Source organism: Scyliorhinus torazame, chromosome 2 (assembly GCF_047496885.1).
Source record: "Scyliorhinus torazame isolate Kashiwa2021f chromosome 2, sScyTor2.1, whole genome shotgun sequence".
NCBI lineage: Eukaryota > Metazoa > Chordata > Chondrichthyes > Carcharhiniformes > Scyliorhinidae > Scyliorhinus > Scyliorhinus torazame.
In genome coordinates, this window is record NC_092708.1 from 122,543,777 (window position 1) to 122,564,296 (window position 20,520).

Genomic DNA, 20,520 nt, shown 5'->3' on the forward strand with positions numbered 1-20,520 from the left:
AAGGCGATGGAGCAGTTGAGGAAGGCGAGGGGGAGGCGGTATACGAGGATGGAGAGAAGGCCAGTAGGATGCTTGCACACCAGCTAAGGAAAAGGGAGGAGGCCAGGGAGATAGGAAGAGTGAAGGACAGGGGAGGGAATACGGTCTTGGACCAGCAGGGTTAAACGGGGTGTTTAAGGAGTTTTATAGTCAGCTATATGAGTCGGAACCCCCAGCTGGGGTGGAGTGGATGAGGCAGTTTTTGGGAGAGTTGAAGTTTCTGCAGGTGAAGGAAGGGTTAGTTTCTGTGGCCATTAGCGCCCGGTTTCCCTGGGTTTCTGTGGCTATGACTCATCTTTCATTCTCACTCCACAGTATAAATATTTCCCACTTTCTCTGTGTGTTAGCTTTGACAAAGAGTCATTGGATTCAAAACATTAGCTATTTTCTCTCCCTACAGATGCTGCCAGACCTGCTGAGATTTTCTAGCATTTTCTCTTTCGTTTCAGATTCCAGCATCCGCAGTAATTTGCTTTTATTACTGGGCGGAGGTGTGGGCTTGGGCGGGATGCTCTTTCCAAGGACTGGTACTCGACGGGCCGAATGGCCTCCTTCTGCACTGTAAATTCTATGATCTCTGATCTCTGACCTATTATGGTTAGTGAACATCTCAACTTCAATCTTGCAGCCCACTGAGATGATGGATGGCAACTCATGTGGCCCACTTACTAGTGTGTGTTGCCAATCATTGGGATACACAGTTTTGACTTCATGTGCCGTATTGCACACCCTAAGAATGGTTGTGACACAGTTGTCCAAGGAACCAGTGCCAATGCCAAGTCCATCTGTTTGCCATTGAATACTCTGATATCATCAAGGTTGTTGCCTTCCGGATAGCAAATGTCTTCAAACTCCCTGGCTCTAGCTGGGACCAACAAGACCGCCCAACCCTATCAGAGTCAGCTGCCAATGCTGCAGACTTTGATAGCCATCACAGCCTGGGGCTACCAAGAGGTTAATGCAGATGGTGAAAATCACACAAAATAGACCTCACATCATAACAGCACAGTCCCCAACAAACACACTATTAGTATGCTTCAAGGTAGCAGAGCATCTAATCCTGCAGCATGTCAAGCCAGAAGGGGAGAACATCCTGAGTCCAAGCCAAGCTGGCTTTTGACAAGGAAGAAGAACATGTGATCAGGTCATCACACAAAGGAATCTCAAAACAGCAGCTATTTTCCTTGACCACATTACAGTATGCAATGCTGTCATGCACACTGACTATTCCTCAAAATACTAAGAGTACTCCCTCCTCAAGTTGCTGTGGCCATCTAAAATGGCCTCCCGCAAAGAGTGATGGGAAATTCGGCCAAGCTTGAACACAGACAGGCTGCAGCCTGCAAATATTCAAACTGCAGACCAGACTTTACGCAGAAACTCACATCTGCAAAAGGCCATTATTGTTCCTCAGGAACAATAGAGCTATCCTGCCATCACAACGTCTACCAGACGCAGCGTCACCAAGTCCCTGCTCAGAACACTCCCAGGATTGGCTACTAAGTGCCCACCCCAAAATAGATGTAGCAGCCTCTGATTAGAATTGACCGATCAGGGGGATGGAGCCCTGATCAATTGATTGATAGCGACCCAGAGACCGCCCACAAAAGGGGCAGGGAATTCCAAACCGGTTGAAAGGCAGCGCAGGCCTTCACTCGCTCTCTCTCAACTGCCGCATCAATAACGGTGAATCCACCAGCCAAGCAGAGCCCACACCATCCACAGAGGACGACAACAGAACACAAAATACCTACAGAACTTCAGTGCTGCCAGACTACCAGAATCCAGATGAGGCCATATCTGCTGACGCATTGAACTGCTATTCCAGGACAGATGGTTCAGGGTGCACATGGGGTACCCCAGCATTCTGTCTTAGCATACCCTGTTGAACTGGAACACCAATGACCTACCCCAAAACAGTCCTGAAAGTTTATCTATGCTGGAAACATTTGTTGTGCTATACAGACTGAGACTTTCCTGGAGCTGGAAGACGTATTAAATTATGATAATGCAAAGGGGGCAGCCAACTGCAAGACATGGTGCCTACAACTGAGCACCCGTAAAATAGTCTCGAACACATTCAACCATCACAATGACAGCGTAAAGAGGGAAGTGAACATCGTCCTGGTTGGCCAGAGATTGAAAAACCCGTCACCATGTTTATCCAGACATCACCCTTGACAAGACCCTTATGTAAAGTCAGCAACTCATCAAGGCTACAGAAAAAATGAACTCGCAATAATTCCCTCAGTAAATTGACCAGTACCTCATGGGCATCTCAGTCCAAGACTTCTGCTCTTGCCATGACATAGTCAACTTCAGAATACTGTATCCATATGGGACCATTCTGACAACTCAACAATGTGCATCAACAGAGGTACTCTTCGGGACTTCCAGTGGCAGCCATGGTGTGAGTGGTCGCACATTTGTCAGGTCCCGCTTGAGGTGTTTTTTTTGGTACTTTTCCCCGGTTGCGGGGGATGTTTTGGAGCGAAAAGGTGCAGAGGTGGTGGAGGGATGCTATACTCCACTAGTGAGGTCAGTGGATGGATCCGCGGACCAGAAGTGGGTCTAGAAGAAAGGAGCTGCAGGAGCTAGAAACTCTTTGTCCGACACAGGGGAAGATGGCGGAGCCTAAAGCGTCAGCCCTACCAATCCAATCGTTGATGGAGCAGTTGGTTGACCTTCTTAATTAAAAGTACAGTCAACAGAGGAAGGAGGCTCAGGAGGACCTGGTGAAGGTGGTAGACCGGCTGAAAGCGGGGATTGACCGTGTGGAGCTGAGGCTGGAGACCCATGGCCAGGCGATCCAGAAAGTGGAGGAAGCGGTGGGGGAGCATGAGGAGCAGGGTACCTCATTCGCGGCCGAAGTTGGGATACTGAAGGAGACTCAGAAGCGGCTCAAGGAGAAGGTGGAGGATTTGGAGAACCGCTCCCGGAGGCGGAATCATAGATTGATGGGGACGCCGGAGGGCACCGAGGGAGCGAACGCAGGGTCTTATGTGGCCAAGATGCTGGAGAAGGTAATGGGAGAGGGGGCCTTCGACTGGCCCCGGGGGGTCAACGGGGCTCATAGGGCATTTGTGAGGAAGTTGCAAGCGAATGAGCCGCTGAGGTTGATGGTGGTGAGGTTACACCAGTTTCTGGATAAAGAGAAGATTTTGTAGTGGGCCAGGCTGATGAGGAGACGTACCTGGGAAAGCAATGAGGTTCGGGTATATCAGGACTTGGGCGCGGAACTGGCAAAGAGGAGAGCCAGATTCAACCGGGTCAAGGCTGCTCTCTTTTAAGAAGGGGGTGAAGTTCAGGATGCTGTACCCGTCCACCTTTGGGTGACCCACAACGGCAGTGAATACGGCTTTGGAACACCAGAGGAGGCAATGGAATTCTTGAGAGACAATGAACTGGCAGAAGGAGGACATTGAACTTTGGAGGGAATGAGAGATGGTGTTGGTTCTCCCTGCCCTCTTTTTGTTGTATTGTCCTGGGTTCTTTTGTTTTGGGCGATAGCCAGGGGAGAACATTTCTTTTCTTAGGAGCTGTTTAGCCTTTTTGTGGGTTTTTTTGGTGGGAGGTCGCTGTACGGTGGAGGGTGAGTGCACCTTTTTTTTTCTTTATTGCACTATGGTGGAGTGTGAGTGGGGGGGTGGAGGACTGTCAGTGGGGGTTTGGCACCGTGGCCGGGGTCTGCCAGGCTAGCTGGGCGAGCTAGTTCATGGGAGTGCAGTGGGGACGATCAGGCACTTAGAGTTTTAGAGGAGGGTGGAATTGTTGTTTTGTTCAGGGAGGGAGGGAACTGCTGATGGGGGTGGGGCAGTTGAAGTGCAAAAAGGAGAGAGTTGGTGACGGTGGACATCCGAGGGCGAGCCTGGCGGGCTGCAGAACGTGAGCAGGGGGCTGGCCCAACATATGGTTGACTGGCAGGGGAGGGGGTTTCCCCCTGACCAGGCTGGTCACAATGTGAGGGGGCTGAATGGGCCAGTCAAATACTCACGCGCCTTCGCGCACCTGAGGACTTTAAAGGCGGATGTGGCATTTCTACAGGAAACGTATTTGAAGATTGGGGACCAGATTAGGCTGAGGAAGGGGTGGGTTGGACAGGTTTTTCATTCGGGGTTGGATTTGAAGAAGCGGGAAGTGGCGGTACTAATAAATAAGCGGGTAGCGTTTGAGGTGGGGAACATAGTGGCAGGTCCGGGGGAAGGTTTATGATGGTGAGCGGGAAATTGGAGGGGATGCCAGTGGTCTTGGTGAACGTTTATGCTCCAAATTGGGGTTATGTCAAATTCATGAGGCTGGTGTTGGGGAAGATCCCGGACTTGGACTTGCACCGGTTGATTATGGTGGGGGGGGAACGTTAATACGGTCATCGAGCCAAGATTGGACCGGTCGAGTTCGCGATCGGGGAGGGCGACGGAGGTGGCGAAGAAGCTAAAAGCGTTCATGCAGCGCTTGTGGGGAGGGGGGGTGGGTGTGTTGGATGGGGTGGACCCATGGTGGTTTGCGAGGCTGAGGGATTTTTCGTACTTCTCCCATATGCACAGGGTGTACTTATGGATCGATCGCGGATCGATTACTTTGTGATGGATAAGACTTCGCTCGAGGGGGTGGTCGACTCGGGGTACTCGGCGATTGTGGTTTCCGACCACGCTCCACATTGGGCGGACTTGCAAGTGGACCGGATTAGAGATTAGATGTGGGATGTTAGCAGATGAGGAGGAATGAGCGTGGGTAACGCCCGCCGTCGGTGGTATGTGGAGCTAATTGACACGGGTAACATATCGGCTCCCACGCTATGGGAGACACAGAAAGCAGCAGTCAGAGGGTAGTGGATATCGATCCGGATGCACAGAGACATATGGAGCGGGTAGAGATGGCTAGGCTGGTGGAGGAGATCTTGCAGGTAAATAGGGGATACTCGGACGCCCCAAAGGCATGCTTTTTGAAGGAGCGGCAGAAGCTCCAGATGGAGTTCGGGTTTGTGTCTACGGGGAAGGCAATGGGGCAGCTGCGGAGGGCAGTGTATGAATATGGGGAGAAGGCAAGTCGGATGTTTGCTCACCAACTCAGGAAGCAGGAGGCAGTGAGAGAGATTGGAAAGGTGAAGGATGGGAGGAGAAGGGTGGTCCTGGACCCGGTGGGGGTGAATGGGGCCTTTGTGGAACGCTATAGGAGGTATATGAATCGGAGCCCCCGGCAGGAGGAGAGGGAATGTGACAATTTTTGGATGGGTTGGAGTTCCCCAATGTGTTGGAGGATTTGGTAGAGGGGTTGGGGGCACTCATTGGACTGGCGGAGGTGCTGGTGGGTTTGGGGGTGATGCAGGCAAGGAAGGCCCTGGTTCCCGTTGGAATTTTCTAACATGTTTTAGGGGGATCTGGGACCCCTGCTGGTTAGAACATAGAACATTACAGCGCAGTACAGGCCCTTCAGCCCTCGATGTTGCGCCGACCTGTGAAACCACTCTAAAGCCCATCTACACTATTCCCTTATCGTCCATATGTCTATCCAATGACCATTTGAATGCCCTTAGTGTTGGCGAGTCCACTACTGTTGCAGGCAGGGCATTCCACACCCTTACTACTCTGAGTAAAGAACCGACCTCTCACATCTGTCTTATATCTATCTCCCCTCAATTTAAAGCTATGTCCCCTCGTGTTAGACATCACCATCCGAGGAAAAAGACTCTCACTGTCCACCCTATCCAATCCTCTGATCATCTTGTATGCCTCAATTAAATCACCTCTTAACTTTCTTCTCTCTAACGAAAACAGCCTCAAGTCCCTCAGCCTTTCCTCATAAGATCTTCCCTCCATACCAGGCAACATTCTGGTAAATCTCCTCTGCACCCTTTCCAATGCTTCCACATCCTTCCTATAATGCGGCGACCAGAATTGCACGCAATACTCCAAATGCGGCCGCACCAGAGTTTTGTACAGCTGCAACATGACCTCATGGCTCCGAAACTCAATCCCTCTACCAATAAAAGCTAACACACCGTATGCCTTCTTAACAACCCTCTCAACCTGAGTGGCAACTTTCAGGGATCTATGTATATGGACACCGAGATCTCTCTTCTCATCCACACTGCCAAGAATCTTACCATTAGCCCAGTACTCTTCCTGTTATTCCTTCCAAAATTAATCACCTCACACTTTTCTGCATTAAACTCCATTTTCCACCTCTCAGCCCAGCGCTGCAGCTTATCTATGTCCCTCTGTAACTTGTAACATCCTTCCGCACTGTCCACAACTCCATCGACTTTAGTGTCATCTGCAAATTTACTCACCCATCCTTCTGCGCCCTCCTCCGGGTCATTTATAAAAATGACAAACAGCTGTGGCCCCAAAACAGATCCTTGTGGTACACCACTTGTAACTGGACTCCAGTCTGAACACTTCCCATCAACCACCACCCTTTGTCTTCTTCCAGCTAGCCAATTTCTGATCCAAACTGCTAAATCTCCCTGAATCCCATGCTTCCGTATTTTCTGCAGTAACCTACCGTGGGGAACCTTATCAAACGCTTTACTGAAATCCATATATACCACATCAACTGCTTTACCCTCATCCACCTGTTTGGTCACCTTCTCAAAGAACTCAATAAGGTTTGTGAGGCACGACCTACCCTTCACAAAACCGTGTTGGCTATGTCTAATCAAATTATTCCTTTCCAGATGATTATACACCCTATCTCTTATAAACCTTTCCAAGATTTTGCCCACAACAGAAGTAAGGCTCACTGGTCTGTAGTTACCGGGATTGTCTCTACTCCCCTTCTTGAACAAGGGGACAACATTTGCTATCCTCCAGTCTTCTGGCACTATTACTGTTGACAAAGATGACTTAAAAATCAAAGCCAAAGCAATCTCCTCCCTAGCTTCCCAGAGAATCCTACGATAAATCCCATCCGGCCCAGGGGACTTATCTATTATCACCCTTTCCAGAATTGTTAACACCTCCTCCTTATGAACCTCAAGCCCTTCTAGTCTACTAGCCTGAATCTCAGTATTCTCTTCGACAACATTGTCTTTTTCCTGTGTGAATACGGACGAAAAATATTCATTTAGCACCTTTCCTATCTCCTCGGACTCCAAGCACAACTTCCCACTACTGTCCTTGATTGGCCCTACTCTTACCCTAGTCATTCTTTTATTCCTGACATATCTATAGAAAGCTTTAGGGTTATCCTTGATCTTACCTGCCAAAGACTTCTCATGTCCCTTCCTGGCTCTTCTTAGCTCTCTCTTTAGGTCCTTCCTAGCTAACTTGTAACTCTCGAGCGCCCTTATTGAACCTTCGTGTCTCATCTTTACATAAGCCTCCTTCTTCCTCTTGACAAGTGTTTCGACTGCCTTAGTAAACCACGGTTCCCTTGCTCGACCATTTCCTCCCTGCCTGACAGGTACATACTTATCAAGGACACGCAGTAGCTGTTCCTTGAACAAGATCCACATTTCCATTGTGCCCATCCCCTGCAGTTTTCCTCTCCATCTGATGCATCCTAAGTCTTGCCTCATCGCATCATAATTGCCTTTCCCCCAGATATAACTCTTGCCCTGCGGTATATACCTATCCCTTTCCATCACTAAAGTAAACGTAATCGAATTGTGGTCACTATCACCAAAGTGCTCACCTACCTCCAAATCTAACACCTGTCCTGGTTCATTACCCAGTACCAAATCCAATACGGCCTCACCTCTCGTTGGCCTATCTACATACTGTGTCAGGAAACCCTCCTGCACACATTGGCCAAAAACGGACCCATCTAAAGTACTCGAACTATAGCGTTTCCAGTCAATATTTGGAAAGTTAAAGTCCCCCATAACAACTACCCTGTTGCTTTCGCTCCTATCCAGAATCATCTTTTCAATCCTTTCCTCTACATCTCTGGAACTTTTCGGAGGCCTATAGAAAACCCCTAACAGGGTGACCTCTCCTTTCCTGTTTCTAACCTCAGCCCATACTACCTCAACCGACGAGTCCTCATCAAACGTCCTTTCTGCCACCGTAATACTGTCCTTGACTAACAATGCCACCCCTCCCCCTCTTTTACCACCTTCCCTGAGCTTACTGAAATGTCTAAACCCCGGCACCTGCAACAACCATTCCTGTCCCTGCTCTATCCATGTCTCCGAAATGGCCACAACATCAAAGTCCCAGGTACCAACCCATGCTGCATGTTCACCCACTTTATTCCAGATGCTCCTGGCATTGAAGAAGACACACTTTAAACCACCTTCCTGCCCGCCGGTACACTCCTGCAACTTTAAAACCTTACTCATGACCTTACTACTCTCAACCTCCTGTGTACTGGAGCTACAATTCAGGTTCCCAAGCCCCTGCTGAACTAGTTTAAACCTTCCCGAAGAGCATTAGCAAATTTCCCCCCCAGGATATTGGTATCCCTCTGGTCCAGGTGTAGACCATCCCATTTGTAGAGGTCCCACCGACCCCAGAATGAGCCTCAATTATCCAGAAATCTGAAACCCTCCCTCCTGCACCATCCCTGTTAGGGTATATAATGAGGTGAGGGAGAAGGGGGAGCTTCCCCCTACGTTAATCACAGGCATAGATATCCTTAATTCTAATGAAGAATAAGGACCCAGAGCAGTGTGGGTCTTATCGCCTGATCTCGCTGCTAAATGTGGACACCAAACATGTGGCAAAGATCTTGGCCTCGCGGATCGACGACTGTGTACCGGGGTGATAGGGAGGACCAGACGGGATTTGTAAAAGGGAGGTATTTGTCGGTGACCATCAGGTCTTTATTAAATGTGATTATGATGGAGGTCATATGATGGATTATGATGGGACAGGAGGTGGAGGTCGCTATGGATGCGGAGAAAACCTTTGATCGGGTAGAATGGGAATATTTGTGGGAAGTACTTGGACGGTGTGGGTTTGGGCAGGGGTTTGTGGATTGGTTCCGGTTGCTATATAGGGCACCGCAGTATGAGGACGAATCGGGTGAGCTTGGGGTATTTTGGATTACATTGTGGGACAATACAGGGATGCCCACTCTCCCCGTTGCTCTTTGCACTGGTGATAGAGCCACTGGCAATGGCGCTTAAAGCATCGGGGGAGGGGGTGGAGTGTAAAGTTTTGTTGTATGTGGATGATTTGTTACTTTACATTTCGGACCCATTGGGTGGCATTAGGGGGATTATGAACATCTTGGAGGAATTTGGCCGGTTTTCCGGGCATAAATTAAACATGGGGAAGAGGGAGGTTTCCCCGATTCAAGCAAGGGGACAGGTGGGGAAACTGGGCGAGCTGCCATTTATAGTGGTGGGGATGAACTTTAGATACTTGGGCATTCAGGTGGTGCGGGGCTGAGAACATTTGCACAAATTGAACCTGCCGCAGTTGGTAAAGCACATGAATGGGGATTTTAAGAGGTGGGATGTGCTCCCCGCTGTCGTTTGCGGGGCAGGTGCAAGCCGTGAAAATGACGGTGCTTCCAAGGTTCCTATTTGATTTTTAGAATCTCCTGATTTTTATGCCAAAGGCCTTTTTTAGGAAAGTTAATGCCGGCCCGATTTTGGGGTTTGTTTGGGCGGGGGAAACCCCTTGGGTAAAGAAGGAACTGCTGGAGTAGGGATGTGGGGTGGGAGGGGAGTTGGCCCTGCCAAATTTAATGAACTACTACTGGAAAGCAAATATAGCCATGGTTAGGAAGGGTAGTTGGGGTGGGGTCAGTGTGGGAGCAGATGGAGGCAGCCTCTTGTAAGGGCACTAGCTTAGGGGTTGATGGTGCCTCTGCCATTCTCACCTACCAGGTACTCCATGAGCCCAATGGTGGTGGTGGCCCGGAGGGTGTGGGGACAGTGGCAGCCACACCTGGGCTTAGAGGGTGTCTCAGTTTGGGCACCAATCTATGGGAACCACAGGTTTGTCCCGGGGGGATCGACGTGGGGGTGGCGGCAGGCGTGGATCGAATAGTTTGGGGATCTATTTGTGGAGGGTAGCTTTTCAAGCCTACAGGAACTGGACGAAGAGTATGACCTGCCCATCAGGAATGAGTTCCGAGCTTACTGGCATGGGTTTACGTCAGGAAGCAGGTGCCGTTATTTCCCGACCTGCCGCCCCGGGGCTGTACGACAAGGTGGTGTCACAAACAGGAGGAGGTGAAGGTAGGGTATCAGAGATTTATAAGGAATTCATGGACTTGGAGGGAGCCCAATGGGAGAAGTTAAGCAGAAGTGGGAGGAAGAGTTGGGGAGGGAGGTGGAGGCTGGGTTATGGGTGGAGGCTCTAGGAGGGTGAACACATCCTCTTCATGTGCTTGGCTTTGCCTCATTCAATTTAAGGTAGTCCATAGGGCGCATATGACAGTGGCTATAATGAGAAGGTTCTTTGAGGGAGTGGAGGACAGGTGTGGGTGCCCGCAAACCATGCCCACATGTTTTGGGCTTGTCCGAAACTAGAAGGAATCTGGCTGGGCTTTGCTGACGTTATGTCTGAGGTACTGAGGATGAAGGTTGCCCCGAGTCCCGAAGTAGGGATTTTCGGAGTGTCGGACGACCCTGGAGTCCAGGGGGTGAGAGAGGTCTATGTCTTGGCCTTTACCTTCCTGGTAGCCCGGAGACGGATCTTGTTGGGGTGGAGCGACTTGGGGTTGCCGAAACCGGGGGGGTGTGGGTGGGCGACCTCGCGGAATTCCTGAAGCTGGAAAAGATCAAAGGCCTTGAGAGGGTCTGTGGGGGGTTCATCTGGAGATGGAAGCCGTTTATTGACTTCTTCAAAGATAGTTCAGATGTCAGCAGGAGGAGAGGGTTATAAGGGGTAAAAACGGGGGAGGCAGGGTGGATGGAGGGGAACGACAGGGGGGGTGGGGTGGTGGGGTATTATTTATTGGTTACGTGATTTCCTGTTTGTTCTCTTTTTCTTGGTTTTGGTTATAAGAACATAAGAACTAGGAGCAGGAGTAGGCCATCTGGCCCCTCGAGCCTGCTCCGCCATTCAATGAGATCATGGCTGATCTTTTGTGGACTCAGCTCCACTTTCCGGCCCGAACACCATAACCCTTAATCCCTTTATTCTTCAAAAAACTATCTATCTTTATCTTAAAAACATTTAATGAAGGAGCCTCTACTGCTTCACTGGACAAGGAATTCCATAGATTCACAACCCTTTGGGTGAAGAAGTTCCTCCTAAACTCAGTCCTAAATCTACTTCCCCTTATTTTGAGGCTATGCCCCCTAGTTCTGCTTTCACCCGCCAGTGGAAACAACCTGCACGCATCTATCCTATCTATTCCCTTCATAATCTTATATGTTTCTATAAGATCCCCCCTCATCCTTCTAAATTCCAACGAGTACAGTCCCAGTCTACTCAACCTCTCCTCGTAATCCAACCCCTTCAGCTCTGGGATTAACCTAGTGAATCTCCTCTGCACACCCTCCAGTGCCAGTACATCCTTTCTCAAGTCAGGAGACCAAAACGGAACACAATACTCCAGGTGTGGCCTCACTAACACCTTATACAATTGCAGCATAACCTCCCTAGTCTTAAACTCCATCCCTCCAGCAATGAAGGACAAAATTCCATTTGCCTTCTTAATCACCTGTTGCACCTGAAAACCAACTTTCTGCGACTCATGCACTAGCACACCCAGATCTCTCTGCACAGCAGCATGTTTTAATTTTTTATCATTTAAATAATAATCCCTTTTGCCGTTATTCTGACCAAAATGGATAACCTCACATTTGTCAACATTGTATTCCATCTGCCAGACCCTAGCCCATTCACTTAGCCTGTCCAAATCCCTCTGCAGACTTCCAGTATCCTCTGCACTTTTTGCTTTACCACTTATCTTAGTGTCGTCTGCAAACTTGGACACATTGCCCTTGGTCCCCAACTCCAAATCATCTATGTAAATTGTGAACAGTTGTGGGCCCAACACTGATCCCTGAGGGACACCACTCGCTACTGATTGCCAACCAGAGAAACACCCATTAATCCCCACTCTTTGCTTTCTATTAATTAACCAATCCTCTATCCATGCTCCTACTTTCCCCTTAATGCCATGCATCTTTATCTTATGCAACAACCTTTTGTGTGGCACCTTGTCAAAGGCTTTCTGGAAATCCAGATATACCACATCCATTGGCTCCCCGTTATCTACCGCACTATTAATGTCCTCAAAAAATTCCACTAAATTAGTTAGGCACGACCTGCCCTTTATGAACCCATGCTGCGTCTGTCCAATGGGACAATTTCCATCCAGATGCCTCGCTATTTCTTCCTTGATGATAGATTCCAGCATCTTCCCTACTACCGAATTTAAGCTCACTGGCCTATAATTACCCACTTTCTGCCTACCTCCTTTTTTAAACAGTGGTGTCACATTTGCTAATTTCCAATCCGCCGGGACCACCCCAGAGTCTAGTGAATTTTGGTAAATTATCACTAGTGCATTTGCAATTTCCCTAGCCATCTCTTTTAGCACTGTGGGATGCATTCCATCAGGGCCAGGAGACTTGTCTACCTTTAGCCCCATTAGCTTGCCCATCACTACCTCCTTGGTGATATCAATCCTCTCAAGGTCCTCACCTGTCATAGCCTCATTTCCATCAGTCACTGGCATGTTATTTGTGTCTTCCACTGTGAAGACCGACCCAAAAAACCTGTTCAGTTCCTCAGCCATTTCCTCATCTCCCATTATTAAATCTCCCTTCTCATCCTCTAAAGGACCAATATTTACCTTAGCCACTCTTTTTTGTTTTATGTATTTGTAGAAACTTTTACTATCTGTTTTTATATTCTGAGCAAGTTTACTCTCATAATCTATCTTACTCTTCTTTATAGCTTTTTTAGTAGCTTTCTGTTGCCCCCTAAAGATTTCCCAGTCCTCTAGTCTCCCACTGATCTTTGCTACTTTGTATGTTTTTTCCTTCAATTTGATACTCTCCCTTATTTCCTTAGATATCCACGGTCGATTTTCCCTCTTTTTACCGTCCTTCATTTTTGTTGGTATAAACCTTTGCTGGGCACTGTGAAAAATCACTTGGAAGGTTCTCCACTGTTCCTCAACTGTTTCACCATAAAGTCTTTGCTCCCAGTCTACCTTAGCTAGTTCTTCTCTCATCCCATTGTAATCTCCTTTGTTTAAGCACAAAACACTAGTGCTTGATTTTACCTTCTCACCCTCCATCTGTATTTTAAATTCCACCATATTGTGATCGCTCCTTCCGAGAGGATCCCTAACTATGAGATCCTGAATCAATCCTGTCTCATTACACAGGACCAGATCTAGGACCGCTTGTTCCCTCGTAGGTTCCATTACATACTGTTCCAGGAAACTATCGCGGATACATTCTATAAACTCCTCCTCAAGGCTGCCTTGACCGACCTGGTTAAACCAATCAACATGTAGATTAAAATCCCCCATGATAACTGCTGTACCATTTCTACATGCATCTGTTATTTCTTTGTTTATTGCCTGCCCCACCATAATGTTACTATTTGGTGGCCTATAGATTACTCCTATCAGTGACTTTTTCGCCTTGCTATTCCCGATTTCCACCCAAATGGATTCAACCTTATCCTCCATAGCACCGATGTCATCCCTTACTGTTGCTCGGATGTCATCCTTAAATAACAGAGCTACACCACCTCCCTTACCATCCACTCTGTCCTTCCGAAAAGTTTGATACACTCGGATATTTAACTCCCAGTCGTGACCATCCTTTAACCATGTTTCAGTAATGGCCACTAAATCATAGTCATTCACGATGATTTGCGCCATCAACTCATTTACCTTATTCCGAATACTACGAGCATTCAGGTAAAGTACACTTATGTTGGCTTTTTTACCTCTGTTCTGAATCTTAACACCTCGATCAGTAACCTCTCCTAAGTTATATTTCCTCTTAACCTTTCTCCGAATTTTCCTTGTCGTCGAACCCACATCTTCCTGTAACAACCTGCCGCATCGCTTACCATTAATGTTTTCACTTCCCGTTTTATTTCTTTTAGTATTCCTGGTCCTATTCACTGAGCTCCCCTCAGTCACTGTACCTTGTACTGTCGCCCTTTTTGATTTTTGACTATGGCTTCTCTGCCTTACACTTTCCCCCTTACTGCCTTTTGTTTCTGTCCCTGTTTTACTACCTTCCAACTTCCTGCATCGGTTCCCATCCCCCTGCCACATTAGTTTAAACTCTCCCCAACAGCTCTAGCAAACAAAGTCCCGTTTTTTACCTATATCGTTGGTGCCTATGTGCACCACGACAGCTGGCTGTTCACCCTCCCCCCCAGAATGTCCTGCAGCCGCTCCGAGACATTCTTGACCCTTGCACCAGGGAGGCAACATACCATCCTGGAGTCTCGATTTCGTCCGCAGAACCGCCTGTCTATTCCCCTTACAATTGAGTCCCCTATCACTATAGCCCTGCCATTCTTCTTCCTGCCCAGCTGCGCAGCAGAGCCAGCCACGGTGCCATGAACCTGGCTGCTGCCGCCTTCCTCTGGTGAGCCATCTCCCTCAACAGTATCCAAAGCGGTATATCTGTTTTGCAGGGAGATGACCGCAGAGGACACCTGCACTGCCTTCCTACTCTTGCTCTGTCTTTTGGTCACCCATTTACTATCTCCCTCAGTACCTTTCACCTGCGGTGTGACCAACTCGCTAAACATGCTATCCACGACGTCCTCAGCATCGCGGACGCTCCAAAGTGAGTCCATCCTCAGCTCCAGAGCCGTGAAGCAGTCTAACAGGAGCTGCAACTGGACACACGTCATGCACATGAAGGAGCCAGGGACAGTGGACGTGTCCCTGAGCTCCCACATCGCACACGAGGAGCATGACACGGGTCTGAGATCTCCTGCCATGTCTTAAACCTTCGGTTAACTTCAACAATTTCAATTTCCCCCCCAAAAAATTTAAATAAACAAATAAACAATGAAGAAAAAAATAAATAAATATACCAATGAAAAGAAACAGAAAAACAGAAACACTACTTACCAGTCACTTACCAGGGATAAAAAAACTCTTCCTCCCCACCCAGCTTTGAATTCCCACCTCGATTCAAATTCCCAAACTCACTCTTTGCTGTCTCACTCCTGGCTGTCTTCTCTCTGGCTCACTGAGAGAACTCACTGGGAGTGAGTTTACAAGTGGCTCTTTTTAAACTGTCCTGAATTGACTCCCCTCCCCCACCTGCTTTTAGATCAAAGTAGATTAAAGTGACTGACACTTAACTGCCAACCAGTTATGTGAGTGGGTGGGGCAGCCCTTGTTAACCTACACTGCCCAATACTAGCTTAATATAAATTAATTTAAACTCCTGAAATTTAAAAGGAGCTGCCTTACTGATTCAATTTAATTCAATTCAATTCCCACCTCAATTCAAATTCCCAAACTCACTCTTTGCTGTGTCTCACTCCTGGCTCTGTCTTCTCTCTGGCTCACTGGGAGAACTCCAATGTTATGTTTTATGTATATATTTATAAATGCCTTCATTAAAATATTTTTTTAAAAAGAGAGATACTCTTCAATCAACTCACCTCCCCGGCTCCCAATCCTGAACCCATCACCTCGCCTCTCATCAGGAGGGTAAATGCAAAGGAAAACTACTGGAGAAGGTCTACTCCAGCCCAAACCTGCTCTTATTCAGTGAACTCCTTAACCCTGGTGGAGTACGCTTTGCCTCATGCCGCCCCATATAGTTAAAGCCACCACACTGAAGAGTAACAGTTGAGGACCTATGGCAGGAGGATTGGCAGGGGAAAGCACCATAACCACTTTTGCATCATAGACCCTGCTGCTTGTCCACCTATCTTTGATCTCCTGCGACGACAGTGAGCCCTCTTAAACTATTTATGGACTGGCCGAAGTCTCTATGCAGCCACCTAAAATCATGAGGCCAGCAAGACCACCCAGGCTGCAGCTGTAGTGCAGTCCAAACAATGGTTCACATCATCAATAGTGTTTGCTAACTAAATTTGAAGGCAGGATTAAAGAACTTCATATGTCCACTCACAAGGCTTGGATTGATGACTCTGCACACACTGAATAAATAAATAGTTCTACTTGATCTACATTCCTGTAGGTTTAGTCTGTGATGCAACTGGAACTGGAGTGCCTTCACTTACCTGGCTTTTGCCAGTTCCAGCAACACCCACAACAAAAACTGAATGTCGCACTGCCAACAGCTCTTCTAGTTGCATAGCCTGACAAAAATATAAACAACAATTACCAAAGGTTGCAAATAGACAGTTATTGCAGTATACAATCAACAAAACAAACCTAACTGTAGCATGATGGGACACCCAATCTGTAGGCAATACCAAGCAGGCGAATTTCCTCAGAAATATTCCCACATCACTACTGTAGCTTTGACAGAAGCTCTATTTATATGTGCAAACGATTCCAAGAAATGGCAATGAAATTAGAGCAACCCTGAAGAACTTCCTAAAGCAAATGTCTGATGTCCTGAACCATTTGTAAAACACATTTATAGTTGCTGCTTGTATTACTAATATACGACTAATACAGCTAATAAATTGAATGTTTATAATCAGATAGCACAAATGACATAATTAGTTTATCAAACAAAGATTAAAACAGTTAGCCTGCTCTATTTAATAACAGTTTTCAAAATTCAATTTGCTTGTTTTTGGAGAAAATACTTTTTCAGTAAAGAGATAACAAATAGGATGAAGAATATGTTTTAGAGGTGGCCTGTTAGCTCCTACTTTGTGTTCAGTGAAACAAAAAAGGCGGGTTTCGATTCTCCGGAAGGATTTCGGAGTGTAGTAGTGAGCGGGAACTGCCGTGAGCTTCCCGATGCTCGGCCCAGAAAGGTCAGCAACAGCCATGCCATGTCAATTGGTCCACTTAAAGAGGCTCCATAGGTTTCTCACCGCAAATGAAGGCTCGCCAACCGATTCGCCAGCACCGCACTCGACAGCCCCCCCGGTAACAAGATCGAGCAGCACTTGCTCAGCCAACTCCAGCCAGTTCATAACAATGCCGCCCAACAGGTCAGCGCCAAGATTCAGGAATGCAGATCTTGGGTGGCTCCTAGACATAGTGGAGGCCAGGAGGTACATCCTGTTCTCCCGAAGGTCCTGGAGGGTCAGCCATAGGGCAGCCAGTGCTGCCTGGGATGAGGTGACAGCAGCTGTGAGCGCTGGGAATGTGACCAGGAGGACTGGCCTCAAGTGCTTGAAAAAGGTCAACAACAGGGCACACCGGTCAGCACGAGTGAGTAGACACCAATGACGCGCCCCCACCCCAGGCCTTTCCGCTCCCACGAGCATCCATCCCCAGCTCTCCATGCGGCCCCCAACCCTCCCTCCACACCCCGCTCCCTTCAACCCTTCCCGCCAACCCTTCCATCAGATCCCCCCCATCTCAGCACTGTAAACCACCCGTGTGGCTAACAATGCCCTCTCTGTGTCTCCTCACGAAAAGATCTCCCACAATCGTTGGGAGAGAGCCGAGACTGGCGGTGGGGAGTCGGACATAAGAATCCTCACCACCTTCAAGGAGCGGGCCTTGGAGGTGTCTGGGGTGGCCATGGACACAGCAGTCACCAACGTGGAGGCTGACGGACGTGCAGAGGTGAGGAACCACTGTGCACTAGCCAAAGGCCCTGTCAATCGTGAGTTGTTATTGCCTTACTGACTAACCAATCCCTCCCACTGACCATGTGTCCATTTTCCCGCAGATCCACTAGCCGACGGTGCCAGCTCATCCCGGGTGGCACCCTCTCGAGCCTCCCATGAGATCACCTCGGTGGAGAGCTCTGAGGCTGTCACCATAATAGTTCATAGATAGGATCATAGAATTTTACAGTATAGCAGGGGGCCATTCGGCCCATCGAGTTTGCACCGGCCTTTGGAAAAAGTACCCTACCTAAGCCCATATCTTTACCCTAACCCCACACCTCCACCCTATCCCTGTAACCCCGCCTAACCTTTTTTGGACATTAAGGGCAATTCAGCATAGCCAATCCACCTAACATGCACATCTTTGGACTGTGGGAGGAAACCGGAGCACCCGGAGGAAACCCACGCAGACACGGGGAGAACGTGCAGACTCCACACAGACAGTGACTCAAGCCGGGAATCGAACCTGGGATGCTGGAGCTGTGAAGCAACTGTGCTAACTACTGTGCTACCATGCTGCCCTGTTGTGGCACAGTTGTCATCCCACCCTCCACCAGCACAGATACATGCATCTCGTGGGAAATGTTCGCGGTCAGGCTTCTGGGGTACAATGTGGTGAGCATTACACTGGGGCTGGTGCACATCAGGTGGAGGCAGGAACCCCCAAGCGAGACAGCAGTTGGAAGTCTGCTGATCCCAGGACCCAGCTGGGTCCCAGTCTGATGTTGAGCCTGGGGAAGAGGTCATCCTGGAGTTGTTCGTGACATTAGTGTGCAGCCATGACATTGAGAGGGAGATGTCAGCAACAATCCAGCAGGTCCATAGCCACTTGGAGGATTTCCAGAAGCTATGGGCGCAGGAGGTGTCACCGGCAATGCATGGCATTTGGGCCAACACTTCTAGGGTGGCGACCTCAGTGGAGAGCCTGGTGCACGACATGAGCACCTTTGGCGGAGGTGTCCAAAGTGTTGCGCTATCAGTGACGGACATGGCTGAGAGTCTGGGCAGACTGTCCGAATCGCTGGGACACATGCCCAGTACGTGTCTAACTTTCATGAGGTAAGGTAGGACATGTCCTGCTGTCAGATGGGAATGGCCGAGGGGCTACGGAGCCTGTCCCAGTCGCAGGTAGGCATTCCCGAGGTGCTGCAGAGCATGCCCCAGTCACTGAAGAGCATTGCCAAGAGTGTGACACAATAGTGCAGACCATGGGGAACTGCCAGGGCTGGCAGGGCTAGATGATGCAGGGGAAGCTGGGGTTTGAACCAGCAGCCCCTCCGTCCCAAGGTGAAACCCAGGGACCTATGGGCATCGAGCGGGAGGGGGCGCCGGGAGCCAACCCGGATTCATCCCATGGATGGGCGACAGTGGTCACCAGTTCCCCCCGAGATCCATCCCTCTGATGAGGCTGCATTTCATGGGACAGGTCGGCACAGCTGTGCATGAGCCGCCGACAAGTGAGCCTGGGCCCTCCGGCCCCAGAGCCCCCAGAGGACGCTCGCCAGGGTCATCGAAGTTCACAGGAAGTAGTAAGTAGTTGGCTGCCTCCACCTCTGATGTGAATCCTGGGGAAATACCTGTACGTTGCAGTGGAGATAGGAAGGCAAAGCTCATTAACGATAACTGAGGGCATGCGGACGATTTGCTGCTTTATGTCACGGACCCGGTGGGGACATGACCGGAATCATGGAGATATCAGGAGAATTTGGGTGATTTTCAGGCTGTATGTTAAATATGGGAAAGAGCGAGATGTTCGTGATCCAGGCGAATCACAGGGGCAGGAAAGGAGACTGAAGGAGCTACTTCTTAAAGTGGTTGGGAGGAATTTTAGGTATCTGGGAATTCAAGTGGCCAAGGTTGGGGGCAGTTTCACAAGTTAAATTTGGGCAAAGCAGTGGATCAAATGAGAAGGGATTTCCGTAGATGGGACATGCTCCCACTGATGCTGGTGGGGAGGGTTCAGACGGTGAAGATAATGGTCCTTCCAAGACTGCTTTTTTTTTTTCAATGTCTCCCGATTTTTGTCCCAAAGGCTTTTTTCAGAAGTATGAATGTGGCGATATCGAGGTATAACAAAGAACAAAGAAAAGTACAGCACAGGAATAGGCTCTTCGGCCCTCCAAGCCTGCGCCGACCATGCTGCCCGTCTAAACTAAAATCTTCTGCGCTTCCGGGGATGGATTCCTCTATTCCCATCCTATTCATGTATTTGTCAAGACGTCCCTTAAACGTCACTATCGTCCCTGCTTCCACCACCTCCTCCGGCAGCAATTTCCAGGCACCCACTACCCTCTGTGTAAAAAAGCTTGCCCCGTACATCTCCTCTAAACCTTGCCCTTCGCCCTTAAACCTATGCCCCCTAGTAATTCACCCCTCTACCCTGGGGAAAAGCCTCTGACTATCCACTCTGTCTATGCCCCTCACAATTTTGTAGACCTCTATCAAGTCGCCGCTCAACCTCCTTCGTTCCAGTGAGAACAAACCGAGTTTATTCAACCGCTCCTCATAGCTAATGCCCTCCATACCAGGCAACATCCTGGTAAATTTCTTCTGCACCCTCTCTAAAGCCTCCACATCCTTCTGGTAGTGTGGCGACCAGAACTGAATACTATACTCCAAGTGTGGCCTAACTAAGGTTCTACACAGCTGCAACATAACTTGCCAATTTTTATATTCAATGAAGGCAAGCATGCCGTTTGCCTTCTTGACTACCTTCTCCACCTGTGTTGCCCCTTTCAGTGACCTGTGGACCTGTACTCCTAGATCTCTCTGACTTTCAATACTCTTGAGGGTTCTACCATTCACTGTATATTCCCTACCTGCATTAGACCTTCCAAAATGCATTACCTCACATTTGTCC

General features: G+C 48.8%; 1 protein-coding gene across 1 annotated transcript in view; it reads right to left on the reverse strand.

The window, feature by feature from the left end:
• dnah9l (dynein, axonemal, heavy polypeptide 9 like) overlaps positions 1-20,520 on the reverse strand; it is a 1,249,478-nt gene that overhangs the window by 729,409 nt on the left and 499,549 nt on the right. Inside the window, exon 37 of the mRNA XM_072476205.1 lies at positions 16,140-16,217. Coding sequence (XP_072332306.1) covers positions 16,140-16,217 — 78 coding nt within the window. The remainder of the gene's footprint in view (positions 1-16,139; positions 16,218-20,520) is intronic.